Raw genomic sequence first — 21,600 nt, forward strand, 5'->3', positions numbered from 1 at the left:
TTTAAACAGTTATTTTGACATCACCCTTAGCTTTGATTTCACTAGTGTTTTTTGCATTTGATAAGTGCTGAAGTGAGAACACCTCAAACATGCCTTCAGTCAGTGGACTTGTTATTTTAGTCTTAATCTCTCCTTTCACTTGGGTATCTAAATCTTTCTCTGTAATAAACAGCAGGAGTCCCACAGTAAGGTGAGCTTCATGCACCAAGCCAGTTGCTGAATGGTTGTTTTAGTTTCTTCCTCCCTTCTCCACATTCCCACAGATGTGTTTACTAAACTTCACCCTTCCGGAGTAGACTTATTCTCTGTGGTGTAACACAACAATTACTTTCTTCTGCTCACTGATAAAGAAGAAAGGGGCAAAACTGCATCAAAGTCATTTCTAAGGCATTTCAATAAATTGAGGAAAATATTTTAAAACTAAAATATTCTTAAAGGGTTTTTTGTTTTTAAAGTGAAATAGGAAAGGAAATGGAGTGCTAAATCAGCTATTAATGAAGAATACTTATTATAATAGTTCAATTTTTAAAGTTTCATTTGTCTAAAAACTGCCTACCAGCTTGGTTCTCTAGCACTGAGAGGAAAATTCTGACTGGATATGGGTGCTTAACTTCTTACCTAATGCTGGATACAATATTGTTTCCATCTAAAAATGAATTCAAGGGACTGAGGCTATTTATTTTTGACGTGTTGCACTTCATCTAATTGTAGGTAGGTCTGTCTTGGGAATTTGTTATGTCACTGCATGAGCACAGAGTTCAGCAAATTATACATAGATTTATTTATTTATCTTACTGGGAAAGTGTAGAATAGTAAAGGATGGAATAGTGGATCAGATTATTTTTATAAGTGGAGGTCTGTTGTTGGACATATTGAAAAGAATGGGAAATAAGAGAGAAAGTGAATAAATTAGCTTGATACAGAGAAGGGCCCCTTATTAGATACAATATTGCTATCTGTTTTACATGCTGAGAGTAAATACGTTAAATGCTTAGGAGAAGCTCTTGTATTATCAGCTGGACATAAGAATCACTGGAGACCTGGCTAAAAAGTGTGAATGCTAGGAAAGTGCTTATTTTATTTAGCATAGAGAGAGAGAGACTATAAATGGTGCAGCTGAGGTGATAGTGCGTCAGACTACACATGAACATGTTTGGCTGGGTTTCTTTAAAGATGTTTCGCCAAATAATGTGCAAAACAAATTATAGCTATTTATCTATGCAAACACCATTAGCCATTATTTTCCTGTGCTGTTTTGTGTTCCATTGCGTGTTCTCAGAATTATATGATGGCTGTTTGTGACTGAAATGAAAATGTACTTGACTTTAACTGTATATATATGCTGAGGCCAAGATTTTTAAACATAGGGTATCTAAAGTTGGGCTCCAAAATCCACATTTAATTATCTAAATAAAAGTCTCTAGATTCTCAAAGTTGTTTAGCACCTCCAGCATCCATCAACTTCAATGAGACTTGTGGGTGCTCGGCCACTTTTCTATAGGCAGCTAAATATGGACTTAGGAACCTAGCTTTAGATACCCAGTTTTACAAATGCTGGCCTAAAGCAATTGCTGGCTGTACATAATTCACTCATCAGTCTTAAAAGGCAGCAACAGCACAATCAAAACAATCAACTATTATTTTTGTTTTGAAAGTGCAAAGAGATAGCAAAGAAATATGTTTCCCTTCTTTTAATTAGATCAAATCCATTTTATGAACCAAAATCAAGCCCTGCTTTAAATAATCAAGTTACTACCCTGCAAGAAGCAGAAAAGATGAAAAGAAAGGCTCCTGCACCACCAGTCTTCTCACCAAAGACAGAGACAGGAATGAGTGAGAATATGTCAGCTGTTCCTGCAGTGAAGGAGCTTTCTTCTTCTCCTAAGGTAGGTTTTTCATAACCAAATGTTGTGATTGCTGATAAAGTACCTCTGTGTGTATCGTATGCATCTTCTTACTACAAGTCATCTTAAAATCTATGTACCTTAATAAGGTGCACCCTCCCTCACTCTGTTATTTGTTCATCACTCACTCATATATGCATATTGAGAAACCAACGGTAGAGCTACTTGATGACAGCAGTGACAAAAGAGAAAAGGCGCTTCTGGTAACAAATATTCCAGGACAGCTCTGTGCAATGAGAGGGAAGAAAATCAAGTTGTACAGTACTTGGGCTTGATCTATTATAATGGCACTAAAGCTAAAAATATTGAAGGCTGCAATGTGCAGACTAGGTATTTTTGAGGTATAACAGCCGACCCATTTAAGTATGAATTGAATCTCCTGTAAATCAGCAGTTACTACCCTTTGTGCATCTGTAATAGACTAAGCATTTCATATAATGAGTTTATACGTTAAAGGGAGCCTTTTAAAACCAATTTAGCATATTATTGCATGTGTGTTTACTTGTTGGGTGGGGAAGAGATGGAAGAAAGCTTTCTACCTCTCCAACACAGCACCAAGCTGAGGATCTCAATTTTAAACCTACTACTGTCCTTCAGGCCCTGTGTTGTAGCAATCACCATTCCATTTAAGAGTTGAATGGGATTCCTTATCAAACCACTGCTTAATTAGTCAGAACTTAATTAGTCAGGTTGGTTGCTGATGTCTCCGGCCCCCAGGGGCGGATCTCACTGTCTCCTCAGCATTCAGCGAAAGGAAAGAGTCTCAGGCCTGGTCTACACTAGCAAGTTAGGTCAACATAAGCTGCCTTGCATCCACCTACTTGTCCAAAGGTCTACACTTAAATTTGTCTCCCATTGATATCCATGCCCCGTTACGCCAACATGGTAACACCACCCGCTCAAGCGGCACTGGGCATGGTCAATGTACTGAGGTCAATGCTGTGCAAGTGTAGACACTGTGTTACTTATGTCGACCCTAACAGTCCACCAGCAGCTGGCCCTTAATGCTTGATTCTGCCCCAGGGTCATGGAGACCAGAAGGCCCCCCTCTCCTCTAAAGCCCTGCACATTCTTGAAATGCCATTTCCTGATTGTTCAGCTTGGTGAGCACATTGGTGAGCTCTCCTTTGTTATGTGCAACTGACCATGCTGGCTACACACTCCACACATGCTCCGACGTGGAGTGGACAGGAGATATTGGATCTCCTGGGCCTGTGGTGAGAAGAGATTGTACAAGCACAGCTACAGACCCAAGCATAGATATCTATGAGCAGATTGCACAGGGGATGCAGGAGAAGGGGTATGACAGAGACTGGCAGCAGTGCCACCTGAAAGCAAAGGAACTGCATCAGGCATATCAGAAGGCCGGGGAGGCCAACAGTTGATCTGGTGCCAAGCCGCAGACCTGTTGCTTTGACGACGAGCTGCATGCTGTACTTGGTGGAGAACTCACCACCATGGATACCTCCAAGGAGCCCAAGCCACAAGGCCCCTGGCATGATCAGAAAGGAGGATGGGGGACATGCAACCAAGGGATCCAGCTATGCTGTGAGCCAGGACCTGTTTGAGGCTCCACCGCAGTGCAGTCAATGCCAGCAGTCGAACACAGGCGAGCCTGATGCAGGGGGAGGAAATTTAGGTAAGTGTGTAATTGTATTTCCCATTCCAATGATGTACTGATGGTGCCCCTAACTTAATAAGACACAGCTATTGACTTTTAATTAATGTATTCATGCTAGAAGAGAGAGCAGTGCAACAAAGAGAGGTAGCATTGTTATTTACCTATCATTCCCCTGTAGAGTTAGGCAATGGGAGCCATTGTTTATGTATACAGGGATGTCCTGTATACATAAACAATCTGCGAAATCTCAAAGAAACTTTCATGGGGGTTCTTGGCAATCCTCTCCGAAAGATTTCTAAAGGGGGGGGAGGGGCAGTCTTATTTCTTCCTCAGCGGTAGGACGCTTTCCTGTGCCAGTCAGCAATAACTTGGTCAGACACCATTGCATACTCAGGCTAGCAGCATATGGGCCCAGGTGGCTTCTGGACCCCAGAAGCAGCTGTGCTGTCTGTGCCTTCGTTACCTGCAGGAGTGAAAAAATCAACATCACCTGTGGAAAACGGTGCCAGTATTCAGTACCATTGCCCTGTACTCATAGTTTCATGCAGCCAAGCAATTCCCTTCTCATTTAAAAGCTTCCGACAATAGTGGGGAGCTGTGCAGGCTCCATGCTTCTGTCAGAGATGAGCAAGATCCCAGCAAGGAGGGATGTGCAGGTTCGTGTACAGTTACCAGGGCAATGGAGCATCTGCAGTAGCACGATTTATGGTATAACCAGGATCCAGAGAATCCAAGAAAGGGATTTCCACTGATGAGATATTATCCCTTTGCTCCTGAATACAGACTTCACTGATTCACTTTTCCCACCCCATATTCTTTTGTAGACTGCCATTAAAAAGCAATGAAATTAAATACAAACTAAAATATCAAGGTTTGGTATTTGGCAAAAGCAAAGAACTTCTTTGTATAACAAATAATCATTATACTGTAGTGCCTAGAGGCTCCAACGGAGATCAAGCCCCATTGAGCTAAGTGTTGTACATATACATGTTCAGATACAGTCTCTGCTCCAAAGAGCTAAACATCTAAATAGATGAGACAGACAAAATATTATTAACCTCATTTTTACAGATAACAGAAACACAGAGAAATTATGGCCAAGATTTCAAAAAAGCAGACTTTAAGAAACTCCGAGAATTGGTAGGTAAGGTTCCCCGGGAAGAAAATCTAAGGGAAAAAGGAGTTCAGGAGAGCTGGCAGTTTTTCAAGGAGATAATATTAAAGGCACAACTGCAAACTATCCCAATACTTAGGAAAGATAGGAAGAATAGTAAGAGGCCAATATGGCTTCATCAGGAGCTTTTTAATTACCTGAAAATCAGAAAGGAATCCTATAAAAAGAAGTAATATGAACAAATTGCTGAGGAGGAGTACAAAAGAATACCACAAGCATGTAGGGACAAAAAGAGTAAGGCACAAAATGAGTTACCCCAGCAAGGGACATGAAAGGCAATAAGAAATGATTCTTTAAATACATTAGGAGCAAGAGAATAATGAAGGAAATTGTAGATCCTCTACTTAGCAGGGAAGGAGAGCAAATAATTGATGATATCAAGAAGCTGAGGTGTTTAATTTTGCTTCAGTCTTCACTAAAAAGGTAAATGGTGATCAGATACTCAACACAATATTAACAGCAAGAGGAAAGAAATGCAAGCTGAAATAGAGAACAGGTTAAAGAATATTCAGATAAGTTAGATGTATTCAAGTTGGTAGGGCCTGATGAAGTTCATCTTAGGGTACTTAAGAAACTAGGTGAAGCAATCTTGAAACCATTAGCAAGTATTGTTGAGAATTCATGGAGAACCGGTGACGTCCCAGGCCATGTCTGTACTTACGACTAGATTGGCATTCCTGTGATCGATGCAGCAGTGTCAATTTTAGCAGGTCTGGTGAAGACCCACTAAGTCGATGGCAGAGCACTCTCCCATCGACTTCTGTATTCCAAATCCCTGAGAAGCGTAAAGTATGTCGGCGGGAGAGCGTGGTGGAGACACCGCTGTAAGTCGACCGAAGTAGCATAACTTAGAGTAGTTATCAGTAGTTCACTGTCATACTGGGAGGGTGTATCTAGTGCGGTCCCCAGGGGTCAGTCCTGGTGCAAGTACTATTCAATATTTTCATTAATGACTTGGATAATGAAGGGGAGAGAATACTTATAAAATTTGCAGATGACACCAAGCTAGGAGAGGTTGTAAGCATTTTGGAGGACAGGATTAGAATGCAAAATGACCTTGACAAATTGGAGAATTGGTCTGAAACTAACAAGATTAAATTCAGTGAAGACAAGTGGAAAGTACTACAGTTAGGAAGGATAAATCAAATGCACAAATACAAAATAGCTGCTTTGTGACTTTGTAACTCTGGCCAGGTCACACTGTGATTTTTCCCTTCCATGGGAGTCTTTCAAAGTCCTTCAGTACCAGTAGTGTCAGGCAATCCTTACGCTCTTTGACCTGACTGTCACTCCCACAGTGACTCAAGCTGTCTTCTTGTTCACTGCCTCACGCAATGCCACTCTGCAGTGGAGGGTAAGGGAACCCAGACCCACCTTCTGCACTGGGTTCCAGCTCAGAGCCCAGTTGCAAGCAGTTAAGGTCTGCAGATATACCAGCCTGCTCTTGGCCCTGGACTACTTCTTACTATGCTTCTCCAAGCTTTTTATTCTCCAGCTTTCTCTCTTTGGCCTGCTAGATAAACCCTTTCTCAGGGATTCCGATCCCTGCCCCCTTCCTTCTCCCTTACCTCAGGGAAAGAGATTACAAGTTGGCACTGTTGCCAGCCTCCTGGCTTTATAGAAGCCCCACTTGTTCCCTCACAGGTGAGCTTCCTTCTAATTAGTGCCCTCCACACCACCTAAATCTCCCCCATTTGCAGCTTAATTAGCTGATTGGGCCCTTCTGGCCTAATTCAACTCTTTCAGGGCCAATGTGGGGAGCGCACCCCATCACAGTGCCTAATTATGGATTTAGAAGCCTAAAGTTATCTTGAAGCCTGTTTTTGAAAAGCTTGGCAAAAGTGATTTTCCCCAGGCCACAAAGGAAATCTGGGCAGAGCTGAGAAACTAATCCAGATCTCTCAAGTCCCAATCGTTTGCCTTAACTACCAGACCATCGTTCCTTGCACTGCTTTTTTGCACATGCCTTAATATTCTTGCACCATTCTGAGCAGTGGTCGATTTGGGGCTCTTAAAACACGTCTGTTTCCCTTGTTGAAGAAAGAGTGATGTCAGAGCATCAAGTATGGCATAATTTGTACTTCTTACATTATGTACATTTTCTTATCTACTATATGCACGTGAGTCCCGTTAACTGTTAAACCAAGATAGACCCAATTGCACCTTGGCCACACCAGAAACTCCACCTGAGCTGCCACCATGAATATCTGCCTTCGTCGTCGGTGTCCCTCCAGATCTCCAACTCTCTTCCCAACTTCCACAAAATCTTCTCCTCCTGGCTGCCTTAATGAGGAGCCAGACAAGCAGCGTCACGTCCACCCTTAACAGGTTCATCACATTGCACTCTGCAGAACTGTTGCTGCTCGGCAAATTCATTACAATGGGTTGTGTCTCGATATAGCGGTACATGATAGGTGGAGCTGGTAGTGATTCCTTAAGGCTATGTCTACATTACAAGTGAGGGTTGTGATCCCCAGCTCATGGGGACATACTCATGCTAGCTCTCATCTGATTTAACACACTAAAAAGTGTGATTGCTGAAGCCCAGACAGTGGCAGCATGGGCTAGCGGCCCTGAGTACCAACCCACTTGAACCCCCCTGGATACATACATAGGGTGGCTAGTCCATGCCATTGTTGTCTGTGTTGCTGCAGCTGTGCTACTATTTATAAGGTGCTAGTTCAGATGGGAGTATGAATACGTTCATGCGAGATGGGAATCAGATCCCAGCTTGAAGCATAGACATGTCCTTACTTAAGACGTGTCCTTACCTGACACTTCCTATTATGAAGACCCTATTTTCAGTTGCTTATCATTTTGCCAACCTTTAACCGTTTTGGCTGAAATTTTCTATGCTGGGTGTCTGTCTCAGGATGGATTTTTTTTTATTGCTTCAGCAAAAATAATTCAGTCATTTCTGAAAAGGAGATTGGGGAAAATACATTGTTTTGCCCATTTTTTTTTTTTTTTAAATCTTACAACCTTTTTGTTGAACAGCTGTAGCTTCACCGTGGTTTTGGACAATAAATTTGAAATTTGGCAGGTGCTTGGCCTTTATGTCAAGAATGTAGCTTGTGCTGTTTTTGTTAAAAAATGCCCAGAGCTGGCCAAGCTAGAAGCCTTTGAAATATCACATGTTGCACATGCTCAGTAGAAGCTGGCATCTAAATTCTCCAAAGATTTTGTCTGTCCTGGGCATGTTCCAGCCCAAGGTTGCAAAAGCTAAGCAGAACTTTCCCTGCGATTGCTGCTTCTGACTGCTGTGGGGCACTGTGGCACTGAGCACCAGAACTGAGATCTGGGAGATTCTCCTGTGCCTTCAGTGATCTCCCTGCTGGCACCCAGGCTGCTTAGGGGAGGAATCAGTCTGAGTGGAGTGCAGAGAGGACAATAGCTGGACTGGGGGTAGGGTGTTTGTGTGTGAGAGAAGTCATAGATTGGAATAAGGAGTCTGAGGAGGAGAGGCTGGGGGTGGGGAGACTGGGATTGGGAACCAGTTGGGGAGAGGAACTGAGCCAGGATGAGGAGCTATGGGTGAAGGGAAACAGGAAGTGGATGGGCAAGAAATTTGGGACAGTGTGCTGGGGGGGGCACTGAGATTGGCTGAGGAGCCCAAGGGAGATGACTGGGACTGGCTAGTGAGGGAGCCTGAGGCAAGTAGCTTGAGAGGAGACTGGGATGAAGAGCCTGAGGAAGGTGCGTGGGACTGGGAGACCGGATGCAGGAAAGATTGGGGTCAGACAAGGAGTCAGCAGAGAGAGACTGGGACTGTGATGAGGAGCGTGGGTTGATGGATAGTAGGACTGGCTAGGCGAGGAGGCTGGGACAAGGAGCCAGGAAGAGAGTGTGGTAAAGACAGGACGGGGACAGCGATAGGCTGTGGGCAGGGCTGGCTCCAGCATTTCTGCCGCCCCAAGCAAAAAAAAAAAAAAAAAGCCGCAATCGCGACCGGTGGCGGCAATTGGGGGGGGGAAAAAAAAAGCCGCGATCGGCGGCAGCAGTTCAGCGGCAGGTCCTTCGCTCCTAGAGGGAGTGAGGGACCTGCCGCCCCCGAATTGCTGCACATGCCGCCCCTCTCCCTTGGCTGCCCCAAGCACCTGCTTGTTAATCTGGTGCCTGGAGCCGGCCCTGGCTGTGAGGGACAAAGGCAGAGGTGTCAGGACCGGGAATACAGTGGAAGAAGTGTCTGACCACTAGAGTACACACTCCTCCAGAGCCTGAAATGGATCCCAAGATTCCTGAGCTTCAGAACTCCTCTGCTATCAGCAAATAACAGTGAAAACCCTCTTGCAAAATGTTTCTCTCTTATCCTCTGTACGGCCAGCCACTAGAGAGGTAACCTACTACTGCTCAAGTGCCAGACACCTGTGTTGTAGATTTAAAGGTTCCAGCTGTGCTGATGACCCCATGTGAATGTCTGTGTGATTCTGCATGATAGAATGTCTCTTTCTGCAGTTTGCTTTTTTAAAAACCTAGGAAATTACACACACAAATCACCATTACGTTTTGATGTTTAAAGTTTAAAAGGGGTCGGGGGAGGGGGGAGTTATCATTTAATTAAAGAGTGTCATGATGGATACACCCAACGGGGCCAAACTAACGTTGTATAGCAACCTTAATCCAGGCATTTCCTTCACTTTTTAGTGCTTGACTTTGCACCCTTGATGTTCTTTTAACAGTTTGAAGTGTGTAATATGGAAATTTCACATCATGCACTGTTCTAAAACTAATGTGTAGATACACTGAAATTTAAGGAAGCAGCCTTAACTCACAATAATTTTGTTGGTGTAATTTTTAGTATCTGAATAGCAATGGAACAACTGCAATGTGAAACCATGACATCGGGAGCAGGGTGGGTTTTTTTGGGGGAGGGGAGGTTCTTGAATCATTGATAGGGTGATATGATATTCAGAACGTACTTAATTTGAAGAATTTTTCAATATGAACATTTTTTACATTATTGCAACCCGTACTCTGTATTATTTATACTTCTGTAACAAAGGTGATTACAATTCTGAAAGTATCCTTTTAGCATGGCCTATTTCCTTGCTTGTACTTACTTTTACATTCTACATTGATCTTTAACTATAGAACAAAAGCCCTTCTTTGACAAGCACTACTGAGTAATCACAAAAACTACTGCCACTTAAACAACAAAATGAAAATATTAGTTACTTCACATGGTAGGAAATATAAAGTAATGGTGAAACAGGAGATGGACTGTTGGCACAAGTAACTCGTTTGTTAATAATAATGATAATGTTAAGCAATTCCTTAGAACCTTCCACTGAAGGAAGTCTGAGCACTTTACAAACACTAATTTAGGCACACCCTTCCGAGAGGAAAAATATTATAATTCCCATTTTAGAGATGAGTAAACTGAGATATGGAGAGATTAAGTGACTAAATTGTTAAGTAATTTGTACAAGCCTGCTGTGCACAGTGTCCATGATTGAACTAGGAATTGAATCTAGCTGTCTTTACATTAATTCTCTGTTCTCTAACACGGTGATCGTCAACGTTCTTTGGTCTGTGACTCACTAAATGGCCAAATAAAGTCCTGCAACCCACCACATCCTAGAGTCCTTTTTATCCACTATCTTGTGGGATTTGGGGCGCAAAATAGTCGTTTATTAACCATTTTGTGGTTGGGACTACTGCTGCTGCTGAATGGGAGGCTTGTGAGGCTAGGGTTGTTGAGTTAGATAGGCTGGTGCTGATAGAGGAGGAAAATGCTGGTGGGATTTCTTCTCTCTCACCTCTCCTTCCTTTGCCCACCTGTGCAGCCCTCAGCTCACTAAACAGGTGCTTCCTGTACGTGGTGCTGAACACTGCATGGACAGAGGAAATGGGATTTAGGAGATGCTCTGGGGTTAGGTGTTGGGTGGAAGAGGGAAGAAGAGAGACAAGAGGCAGAGTTGCAGTAGCAGCAGGAGGGGATTGAGCTATTCCTGCCGTCCCCTGCCTAGTTTCCCAGTGAGCCCTAGAGACTCAGTATTTTGCCATACCCTCAGCTAGTGTGGGTACTACTCATCAGATGCTGCTTCCTCTCGGCCCACCTCTAGCTTGTGCCCCACCAAATGAACAGCATTGCACTAACAGAAAATTGCTATGTATGTAAATCAGTTTAACTGGTGAGTGCGCTAGTTACTTGTTAACAAGTTTAGAAGTGTAGGTGCCATGATGTCAATCCAAGTGAGAAGGAAGGTGAATAGCGAGGAGGGGAAAGCAGAGATAATGTAAACAACGTAATCAGTAATAAAAAACTGAATAAAGCTTGAAGGACACTCTGTAGGAATGAAATTGTCCAGAAACACATTGAAAGATACAGGTATGACACTATAGAAGAGGCAGCAAAATGTAAATGCTGCTGAGAGTGTAAATGATTTGGGATTATGTTGGCATTGGAAGAGGTGGTATTGATAGCAGCAACTAGAGAGTTACTGTAGGCAAAGTGATGCCATGAACTGAGTTGGCAGAAAGTTCTAGTAGGTTAACAGATGAGAGGAATGAGAATTTCTAAGAGAAAACCAAAAAGACAGGGAAATGACTGGGAAAGTTTTGCTGAGCTTGCAACATGCAATGTTACTTCAAAAACAGAAGAATATGATCTTAAATCCAGTCACTCTCAATTTGTATCTAATCATTCTCCCTCTCTGGAAAGTTCCATTAGTATGTTGAAAAATAATCAAGTTGTGTTAGATTTATTTTGCGAGCTGTTATGATGCTGAAGCACAACAGTAAGGCTGTAAAGGAGCTATAACTGTCAACAAATGCTATTTCAAAATAAATGAAAGATAATTTTGTGGAGGAGTCTAAATGATTACATTGTTTAGGGGAAACTATGATATGGTTAAGGGTTTGTCTTCACTATTAGGGAGATCGACGCTGCTGCAGTCAATGCAGCGGGTGTCAATTTAGCAGGTCTAGTGAAGACCCGCTAAATCGACAGCAGAGTGCTCTCTGGTCAACCCTGGTACTCCAGCTCCCCGAGAAGATTAAGTCAAGTCAACTGGAGAGCATCTTCCATCAACGCAGCGCAATGAAGACACTGGGGTAAATCGACCTGAGCTACGTTGACTCCAGCTAAGTTATTCACGTAGCTGGAATAGCGTAACTTAGGTTGACTTACCCCGGTAGAGAAAACAAGCCCTAAGTGTTAAAAAAGTGGAAAAGTTTAGATATTCTGGCTTATAAAGTAGAAAGTACAGCTGAAGTTAATGTGTCTGTTTTCATAGAAAATAATTGCAGACATTAATAGATAATCTTAAAACTGCTTGTGAAGCATAAATATTGCTTTAGACCTTTCTGAGGATTTTAAAGAATCATAGAATTGTAGGACTGGAAGGGATCTCAAGAGATCTTCTAGTCCAGTCCCCAGCATTCAAGGCAGGACTAAGTAGACCACACCCCCACACACACACACACTTTATTTGCTGAAAAATCATTTTGGGGGATCATTTGGAGGGTCATTTGGGTCAAATTTGGTGAAATTTGGGGATTGGTCCTGCTTTGAGCAGGGGGTTGGACTAGATGACCTCCTGAGGTCCCTTCTAACCCTGATATTCTATGATTCTATCCCTGACAGATGTTTGTCTAACCTGCTCTTAAAAATCTCCAATTATGGAGATTCCACAACCTCCCCAGGCAATTTATTCCAGTGCTTAACTACCCTGACAGTTAGGAATTTTTTCCTAATTTCCAACCTAAACCACCCATGTTGCAATTTAAGCCCATTGCTTCTTGTCCTAGTCTCAAAGGTTAAGGAGAACAATTTTTTTCCTTCCTCCTTGTAACAACCTTTTATGTACTTGAACACTGTTATCATGTCCCCCCTTCAGTTTTCTCTTCCCCAAACTAAACAATCCCAGTTTTTTCAATCTTCCCTCATAGGTCATGTTTACAAAACCCTTAATCATTTTTGTTGCTCTTCTCTGGACTCTCTCCAGTTTGTCCACATCCTTCCTGAAATGTGGTTCCCAAAACTGGACACAGTACTCCAGTTGAGGCCTAATCAGTACAGAGTAGAGAGGAAGAATTATCTCCTGTGTCTTGCTTACAACACTCCTACTAATACATCCCAGAATGATGTTTCGTTGTTGTGTGTTTTAAAACAGTGTTATACTGTTAACTCATATTTAGCTTGGAATCCACTAGGACCCCCAGATCGCTTTCCGCAGTACTCCTTCATAGGTAGTCATTTCCCATTTTGTATGTGTGCAACTGATTGTTCCTTCCTAAGTGGAATACTTTGCATTTGTCCTTATTGAATTTCATCCTATTTACTTAGACCATTTCTCCAGTTTATCCAGATCACTTTGAATTTTGATCCTATCCTCCCAAGCATTTGCAGCCCCTCCCAACTTCATATCATCCGCAAACTTTATAAATGTACTGTGTATGCCATTATCTAAATCATTGTTGAAATATTGAACAGAAGAAGAAGACTGAAGAAAATTCAATAGACGCTGCTGCAAATTTTTGAAAGAGCAATTGTAACTGGTTTTTCTTCCATGTGTTAGAAAAGTTAATCAGATTCCTTGGTCACATAAAACTACAAATGACATCATGCCAAATATATATAGATCTAAAAAGCTTAAGATTGTTGGGTGGAAATTGCCCCTAAAAGGTTTCTTTGATACATGAGAGGTACATATTCAGGATACAGTTTACAAAGACTTTTAACTGCGTTACCCATCAAAATGACATGGAGGTTTTGAAAGCAACCCTGAAGCACAATTTTCAGCATGAAGCATCTAAGAATGAGATTTCCCTAAGCCTGCTTACATCCAAAAATTAAAACTTCTACAGTGTGATCTGGTCCCAAAGTGCCTAAGTCCAATTTTCAACTGTAATTAACCTTGTAGTGTGGGCAGCTGAGTTAGTAGAAATGCTTTCATGTGCATTCAATGCTGTTTACTACAATGCAATCCATCTTGAACTCGGGACTTCACCATTGCCCAAGTAGTAGGCGAAGGTGTTTTTACCCTGAAGGGCCATGTGGCTTCACACATTTGGCTTTTGTAACTTATTTGAACATGTAACAGAGGCATTTAGGGTGCTAATGAAGGAAACTGGAAGAACAACATGGATTTCAGCACATCAGCAAACTTGGACGTCTATCAATTGAAAATTGGCTTAAGCTAGAAACAACTAAGTGGATTGCCAGGGTAGAAGGGCTTGATGAGTTTCTCTGTAGACGTGCTTATGTGTCTAACTCAGCTACTTTTTAACGCACTTATGTGGGTTTTGTGATATACTGAAAACCGAGGCGTATTTTTAGAAAGGGCCTAGAGTCATGTCCAGGGTTAACCATCTGAACACACATCCCTGAAAATCAGGCTCTGTGTACTTCTCTTCTTCAAAGATGCATGTTGTAATAGATCACCATTCTTTAGGTCAGTGCTCCTAACGTGAAAGGAGGCAGGAAACTCCAGTAACCAGGTTCTGAATGACAGCATCCCACTGTTCCTACTACAGAAATTCCTAAACCTCCTGAGATGATGTGAAGAATCTGTCTATGTACCGCTTACAAATTCTGTTTAGTTTTATGAAATTTCAGTATCACTGAATGCCTTAATGAGTAGTGAATCAGCCATGGGCTGATAAGGGTATCACCCACTCTGTCTGGAAGAAGCTACAGAACAATCAGAAGAAGTTGTTAAGGTGAACAACTTGTGCTCAGTCAGAACAATGTGTATGTTAAGGAAACTGCCTGAGCTGGGAGAACCAGTTCTACCCAGGCATGAAGGGAAAGGAGGTTTGGAGAGTGGAAAATGCCTAAACAGGAGAACAAAAGGGCAGAGATGACAGCAAGGGGTATAGCAGAGTTCCTACTGTAAGTACAGTACACCAGTTATCAGCTGGGACTTTAGTAATTTAGAATGAGCTCTATCTCACTTCTTTCTAAGATGTTCGCTATCCTTGATCATCCAGATAAGTAAAAACCTGGATTCCCAACCTGTGTGTAACTGCCTCTTTGTCAAATATTGTACACACACAAATCAATGAAAAAATATTTCCATCAATAATAATTGAAAGTAACAAATAGAGGCCAAGTAAGAAAAATACCACTTGAGAGCTCATTAGGGTTTGATTTAAAGATATAGACTTTGTGTATGTTGACATGTGATATTGACAATTTGTGTTTTAACAGTTATAAAGTTTGAACTTTTTGAATCTCAACATCTACTGTCATTAAATAATTGTCTGGCCCCCTTCCATAATTTCCTGCAACTGTGAAAATTTAAATAGATAAGAGAAAAAGCTTAAAACCCATAATTTTGCACAGCTGTGAAAATTTAAATCAATACTATCTAAAAAAATGGTTAACAATAAACATTGATATCTGACAAAATAATCAAAATATAACAATTGAATTCTGCCAGGCTTACCATTACATACAGCCCAGAGAAAAGTTTCCTTCATCCAAAAGACAGGCAAGTAACTCATACAGTTTCCAAGTCTCCCAGATTACTGTTAAGGACTCGTGATTCCCTATTAAAGATGACGATGTCATGTCTGGCCTTGGTGTCAGTTCACTCACTCCAGGGAACTACAGCAACTGGTTGTAATGGAAGCTGAAAGGAACCTGAACCAGATGTTTCTGATCCTTGAAAAGTCAAAGAATTCCCTATCCTGACCAAAATAAAAAAAGGTTTTGAAAACCGCCCACTACGTGGTCCCAACAGGCTGTGTATCAATACATAGGCTTATTTGGAAAGGCCAGTTCCCAAGCACCATTTGGCATGAAGGATTTCAAAAGCTTTACATATAAAGATCACTCACCTGCCACTGTAACATAGCCCTTAACACAGTTTTTAAAAAAATCTTAATGGACATACAGCCTTGTCTTAGCCTAACTGAGATTGAGATGACAATTAATATGAAAAGAGAGATGGCCAGGCACCTGTGCTAATATACTGAAAATTCACTACACAGTTCCTTCTCAATCGCCTTAGGCCTGAGACAGAGCAACAAGTAGAGTCCAATAGTTGATTAGATTTAGACCTTGTTTTCAGTTTATAGTAGCTAATAGAGTTTTCATTAGTTTATTACCTTCCCTTTTTTCTTTTTCGTCTAAAAACAAAAAAAATCCCTTTTTTTGTTTGACTTAAAAAACTGTTACCTTTCTGTCCTTATTAAATTGTTATCCTCCCCTCCACAAGAAGTATGCCCGGACTTCAAGTGCTGTCTCTCCTGTCGAGAGGTGATATCAGTCAGCAACGGCCATTCGCACTGTATTTGCTGTTTGGATGACGCTCATATACCTCAGAAGTGTATCTTCTGTCAGAAATTAAAGGCAAGAACAAGAGAGAGCCGTGAACTAAAATTCAAGTACCTGATGATGGAGAGCTCTCTGAGTCCCGGCCTGAGACTCCCCTGGAGCAACGGTCCCTCATGAGACTAACATCCACAGGACATCAAACTGTGGTGGAGTCAAAGAGGAAATCTACGGATTCCTCTCATAAGAGCTTGAAAAAGAGGGCCGCAAGTCCCAAGGCTGAACAGATCAGGAAGAAGAGATCCTTGGCAAAATCAGTGACCTTAGTACCCATGGAATTGCAGCACAATAGCCATGAGGCATTAGGTTCCTCAGTTACCAGTACCGCCACCAAACCTAAAGACCCGAGGGGCACAGGCTCAATGGTGTTGACACCATGTGACAAAAGAGGAGATGGATACCGTACCGCCTCTACTAAAACAGCACTGCCGGAGACAAGGAAGACCGTGGTACCAAGCACTTTCATCAGGGAGCCCTCTTCTGGTCTGTCATTGCACCATAAGAGGCTATGGTCACCACAGACTCCAGCACCAACAAACCAGCTGAGACACATCCCACTGGAATTTCGTTTCTCCAGGGACCCGTTCGTTTCAGAAACTCCAGAATCCCCATTACTCAGTACCGGCATACCAGCACCTTCTGTATCCATCTCCAGAATCCCCCATGGCTCCAAAACACTTACCACCAGCCTTTGTGTCTGCTCCACTTTTTATTAAGTGAAGAGACAGGGAAGAGGATGACAACTTATCTTTAGCCTGGAGGAACAGCTCAGCAGAACAACATCCAGGGACCCCTCAACTGCAGCCACGTACAGAACCTCCACCACCAACTTGGTTTGGACACCCTTGGGTACCACCACCCATGCCCTTTGTGCCACCCTAATGGCCATACCCCTGGGCAGCATACAGACACCAGCTCTCTAGGACCTCAGGTGTCTCCCAGAGGGAGAGAAGAAGACTATCCCCCTCAGCCTCCCTTTCTAGACCCCTTGAGGAGCAGGAGACTAGACTGGACAAGGATATTACTCCGTCTATGAGTATTTCCTAATCCTTGCCAGATGAGGTTGTGATGCCTCCTCCACCTTCAGTGGCAGATGATTCTAAACAATTTCAGGACCTCACCAAGAAGGTTGCAAATGCACTTCCAATTCCCCTTGAAAAGGTAAAGGATTTGCATCACAAATTGCTGGACACCTACACATGTCCTCATCATCACGGATTGCGCTTCCGATCAGCGAGACACTATTAGACCCAACTAAGATCATTTGGCAAATGCCGGCCTCAATAAAACCCACATGTAAAAGGGCAGACAAAAAATACTATGTCCCCCTCTAAGGGTGTGGATTTTCATTTCTCACACCCATCTCTGAACTCGCTTGTTGTAGATGCTATAAATGAACATGGAAGACAGCACCATGCTAAATCAGCTCCCTACAGCAAGGATTGGAAAACACTGGACCTATTCAGCAGAAAATCATATTCCTCCCCATCCCTACAGTTTGCAAATTACCAGGCCCTGATGGCAAAATATAACCGTATCAACTACAAAAAACTTAATGCATTTATTGATCACCTCCCAAATGATCAAAGAGCAATTCCAAGTCATCATTGCCGAGGGCCAACTGCTAGCAATGACAGCGCTACAGACAGCTTTAGATGCCATGGAAACAGCGGCCCAGTCTATATCAATAGCAGTGGTGATGAAAAGCGCTTCCTGTCTTCACCTTTCCAGTCTATCAATGGAAGTACAAACGACAGTGGGGGATCTTCCATTCGAGGGATCCAAACTCTTTGCAGAGAAGACAGAGGCTTCACTTCATAGACCGAAGGACTCAAAAGCCACGCTACACTTCTTAGGGAGCTATACACAGCACAAAAAAAGAAAATATAGTAAGACACAAATATTGCAAAGATCCTGACCGACCCAGTTTCCTCCACCCCAAAGATATTGCGAACCCCAATAGAAGATACCATCGGCTGCAGAAACAAAAGCCGACAGCCACCTCAAACTTCAACAGTACAGCCATCAATGTCAAAGCATCAGTTTTGATACATTGGTTGGGGCCTCAAGTTACCACTCCCACCATCCGTTGCTCCAGTATTGAAACCATCTACATCCCTTCGGACACTGCCTTGCTCTTTTTCAGCAAAACTGGAAAAATATATCATCAGACAAATAGGTACTGGAGATCATTTCCAAGGGTTATTCAATCCATTTTACCTACCTCCCTCCCCATCCGTCTTCAGGGACCTTTCTCACGAGAGACTGTTCCGTCCAGAAATAAACCACCTGCTAAGCCTCGGTGCTATAGAACCAGTTCCCGATCAACTCACTGGGAAAGGTTTCTACTCCAAATATTTCCTGATACTGAAAAGAAACAGAGGATGGAGACCCATTCTAGATCTGAGAGCACTAAACAAATACATAAAAACACACAGATTGAAGATGATTACACCAGCAACAATAATTCTATCTCTAAACCAAGGAGACTGGTTAGAAGAGGCTGTGACTGGTAATGCGTGAAGAACAAGCCTAGCATGTCTGGACATGGAGGTGAAGCTTAATACAACTAACCAAAGTACAGTTAATTTTGTGAAGCAGCTAGCCACCAAAAGCAATGCATCATTTATTTTACTGTGAATATGAATGGTTTGACAGTATACTCAGTAGTGATGACCATAGGATAACTATTTACCATTTTGTCAGTAACTGTTCAGGTTGCTTCAGGGAGTGTAAACCTGCTTAAACTGATTGGTTCAGGAGTTGCAGCGTCAAGATAGATAAATAGGAATCATAATGGCTTGATTAGTGCCTTTAGAGTTAAGAATATTCTGTACTAGCATTTTCTTTATAAGTATCCTAATTATGTAGTAGTTTGGCTGTTCGTTTTTATTTTCGGCAGGGAGATTTAAAGATTGCCCTCTGATCATGCATACTTTTCCTAGAATGTTTGCATTATGGATCCAAATACTCAGAACTGTTCTGGTGTATACTATAAATATGTGCTACAAATTTAGCCATTTCACTTACTTTCCTTATATGACCTCATTAATATGTATCAATGGGGCCTCAGACCTTACAGCAAACCAAAACCAAACATTTTCTATTTAAAAACGACAGTACTATGTGTAATGGATGAATGTAGCCTTAACTGTAACTTTAACCTTAGTGGTGTCAGTACAGTATGTGAATCCTGCCCTTAATTTTTGCTGGTGCACAAGGGGAAAGAAGGTACAGGGAACTTCTCTTCTCCCAAGCATAAAGGTAAGATTCTTCCATATTGCTCAAGATCAATATAGGGCGTAGGTTTTCAAACTGTGGGGCATGCCCCAGGGTATGTGACAAAGTTATCCTGGGGGCACTAGGACCTGAGGTGACATAGAACATTACTACAGCCTTGCTGCTTTCCAAAGAGTAGGAGCTGACTGAGGCAGTGCCTCTCTGCAGGCAGGAGCACCAGCAGGGGCTGGCATACAAGGGGAGGTACCAGGGCAGAGGATGGAGAATGTGCCCATCCCCACAGTGCCTGTTACTGGACTGGCATGCAAAGGAAGGGCACAGGAAGAGGAGTTGGAGAGTGAACTCACCTCAGAGTGCCTGTTACTGCCCTACCCACTCCCTCACATTCTGCCCCACGTTTGCCCTGGATGCTGGGCCAGTGACAGCAGACAGCGGCACAGGGATTGAGGTCTGGGCAGCAGCATGGAGGAAGCAGCTGGAGCCAGTGAGTGGAGTCAGCAGGCACATCCTGGTGTAGTGATTGCGGCCTGACAATGGGAAGAGAAGGGTTGGCTGGAGCTGCAGGAGGGGCTGCAAGGGGATTGGGGGCAGCTGAGCAGGGATTGGGAGCAGAGCTGTCTGTGGAGGAGATGGAGAGGGAGAAACAGGGGGCACTCATGAGACACTGAATCTCTGAAGTTTGGGAATCTCTGGTGTTGCCGTCAGTACGGCTACATTTTAGTCACGGGTATTTTTAATAAAAGTCATGGACAGGACACGGGCAGTAAACAAAAATTCATGGCCTGTGACCTGTCCATGACTTGTACTATACCCCTGACTAAATTTTGGTAGTGCTGTGGGTGCTCATGAGGGGGCGTGGGCATGTGGGGAGGACTTGGGGAGGCGGGGGCGTGGGGAGGGCTGCAGGTGCTTGGGGGGAGGGTGGCCCGAGGGCACCATGGGTGCTTGGGGGGGGGAGGTGGTCCAGGGGTGCTTGTGTGGGAACAACCCAGGACCCCCTGCTGGATCTGGGGGTAGGTGGGTTGGGGGGGCTGGCAAGCAGCAACATGTCCCTCCGCACATTGCCAGCTTCTAGCTCCGCACATTGCCAGCCCCGCAGCTCCCATTGGCCAGGAACCGCGGCCAATGGGAGCCGCGGCAGTGGTGCCTGCAAGTGGTGGCAGCGTGCGGAGCTAGGTGTTAAGGGAGGGACATGTTGCCATTTCCAGGGAGCCCCCCGCGCAAGGTAACCTCCCACCCAGAGCCTTCATCCCCTCCCATGCCTCAAACCTCAGCCCTGAGCCCCCTCCATTACCCAAACTCCTCCTGCTGGGGGGTGGGGGGACAATGTCCTGAGCTGCTTGGGCAGCCCCAGAGCCAGCCACACCAGCTGCTGCAGAGGTCACGGAAAGTCGCGGAATCTGTGACTTCCGTGACCTCTGCCACAAACTCCTGGCCTTAGCCATCAGTTTACTCACTTCCTGGTCTGCAGTTCTTACAGCATGTCAACTCCCAGTTTTTACCATGTGTGGTGCTGTCAGGAGTAAGCGCAAGCCTTGGGTGTACGTTGCTCGTGATCAGAGTAGCAGCAAACAGCACCTTGCGGTGAACAGATTATTGTGGCAGGAGACCACAATAGGCAATATTTTTGCTGGTCCCCCCCAAGTAGGATATGTAAAACCTAAAATACAACTTTTGACTTAAACCCTTAATATTATCTCTTGTTAAGTGTCTTTTGTGGTTTAACCTTTCATCTGTTACAAAATCACAGTGCTACAAATATTACATTTAATTCTTCAACTTTTTAATATAGTTAACCTCTCCTAGCTGGGGGAAAACCTGTCTCCTTTCTTCACTTGTTTTATTTTTCATGTGTTTCAAATAAGCTATTAATGTCAGCTACTTATGCAAATGAGAGGTGTAGATATCCCTGAAGTATGCCACTTCAAACTGTTGAACAGTAAATCATTCCAGATTTAGCTACTGTCCACATTAATACATCTGCCTTTTTTTTGTTATAGCGTTGAAATGTCTTTGGTGATTTAAAATTTGGTTAAATGGCTGAAAAAAGGGTTAATCTTTCCAATAAAACAGAATTTTACTCCTTTACAAACATATTTGTGCTTTGAACCTTTTGTGTCATTTTTATACGATCTGCAGCCTTCAAAAATCCCATTGAAGCCAAAGAATCCAAAACAGATGGAATTTTGGTCAGAATAAGGCTTTTGAGCCCAAAGTATCCAAATGTGAGCTATTATAGGGTCTTTTATTAGAGTAAAGATTGCATCCTTTACTGGGAATGGGCATGTATGATCTTACAACCCACAAAAGTGAGGACATTCAATAAGTATTCCTTGTCCCCTTCACTCTGCTGCTTCTCTTGAAGACATGATGATAG

At 43.1% G+C, this 21,600-nt stretch overlaps 1 protein-coding gene across 12 annotated transcripts in view; it reads left to right on the plus strand.

Annotated features, from left to right (window-relative positions):
• The window catches only part of EHBP1 (EH domain binding protein 1), a 332,067-nt gene that overhangs the window by 180,175 nt on the left and 130,292 nt on the right, over positions 1–21,600 (plus strand). For all 12 annotated transcript variants that reach the window (XM_054022444.1, XM_054022446.1, XM_054022451.1 and 9 more), the window contains one exon: positions 1,700–1,886. In XM_054022444.1, the coding sequence (XP_053878419.1) occupies positions 1,700–1,886 (187 nt within the window). The remainder of the gene's footprint in view (positions 1–1,699; positions 1,887–21,600) is intronic.

The sequence above is a fragment of the Malaclemys terrapin genome, chromosome 3 (assembly GCF_027887155.1).
Source record: "Malaclemys terrapin pileata isolate rMalTer1 chromosome 3, rMalTer1.hap1, whole genome shotgun sequence".
Lineage (NCBI taxonomy): Eukaryota > Metazoa > Chordata > Testudines > Emydidae > Malaclemys > Malaclemys terrapin.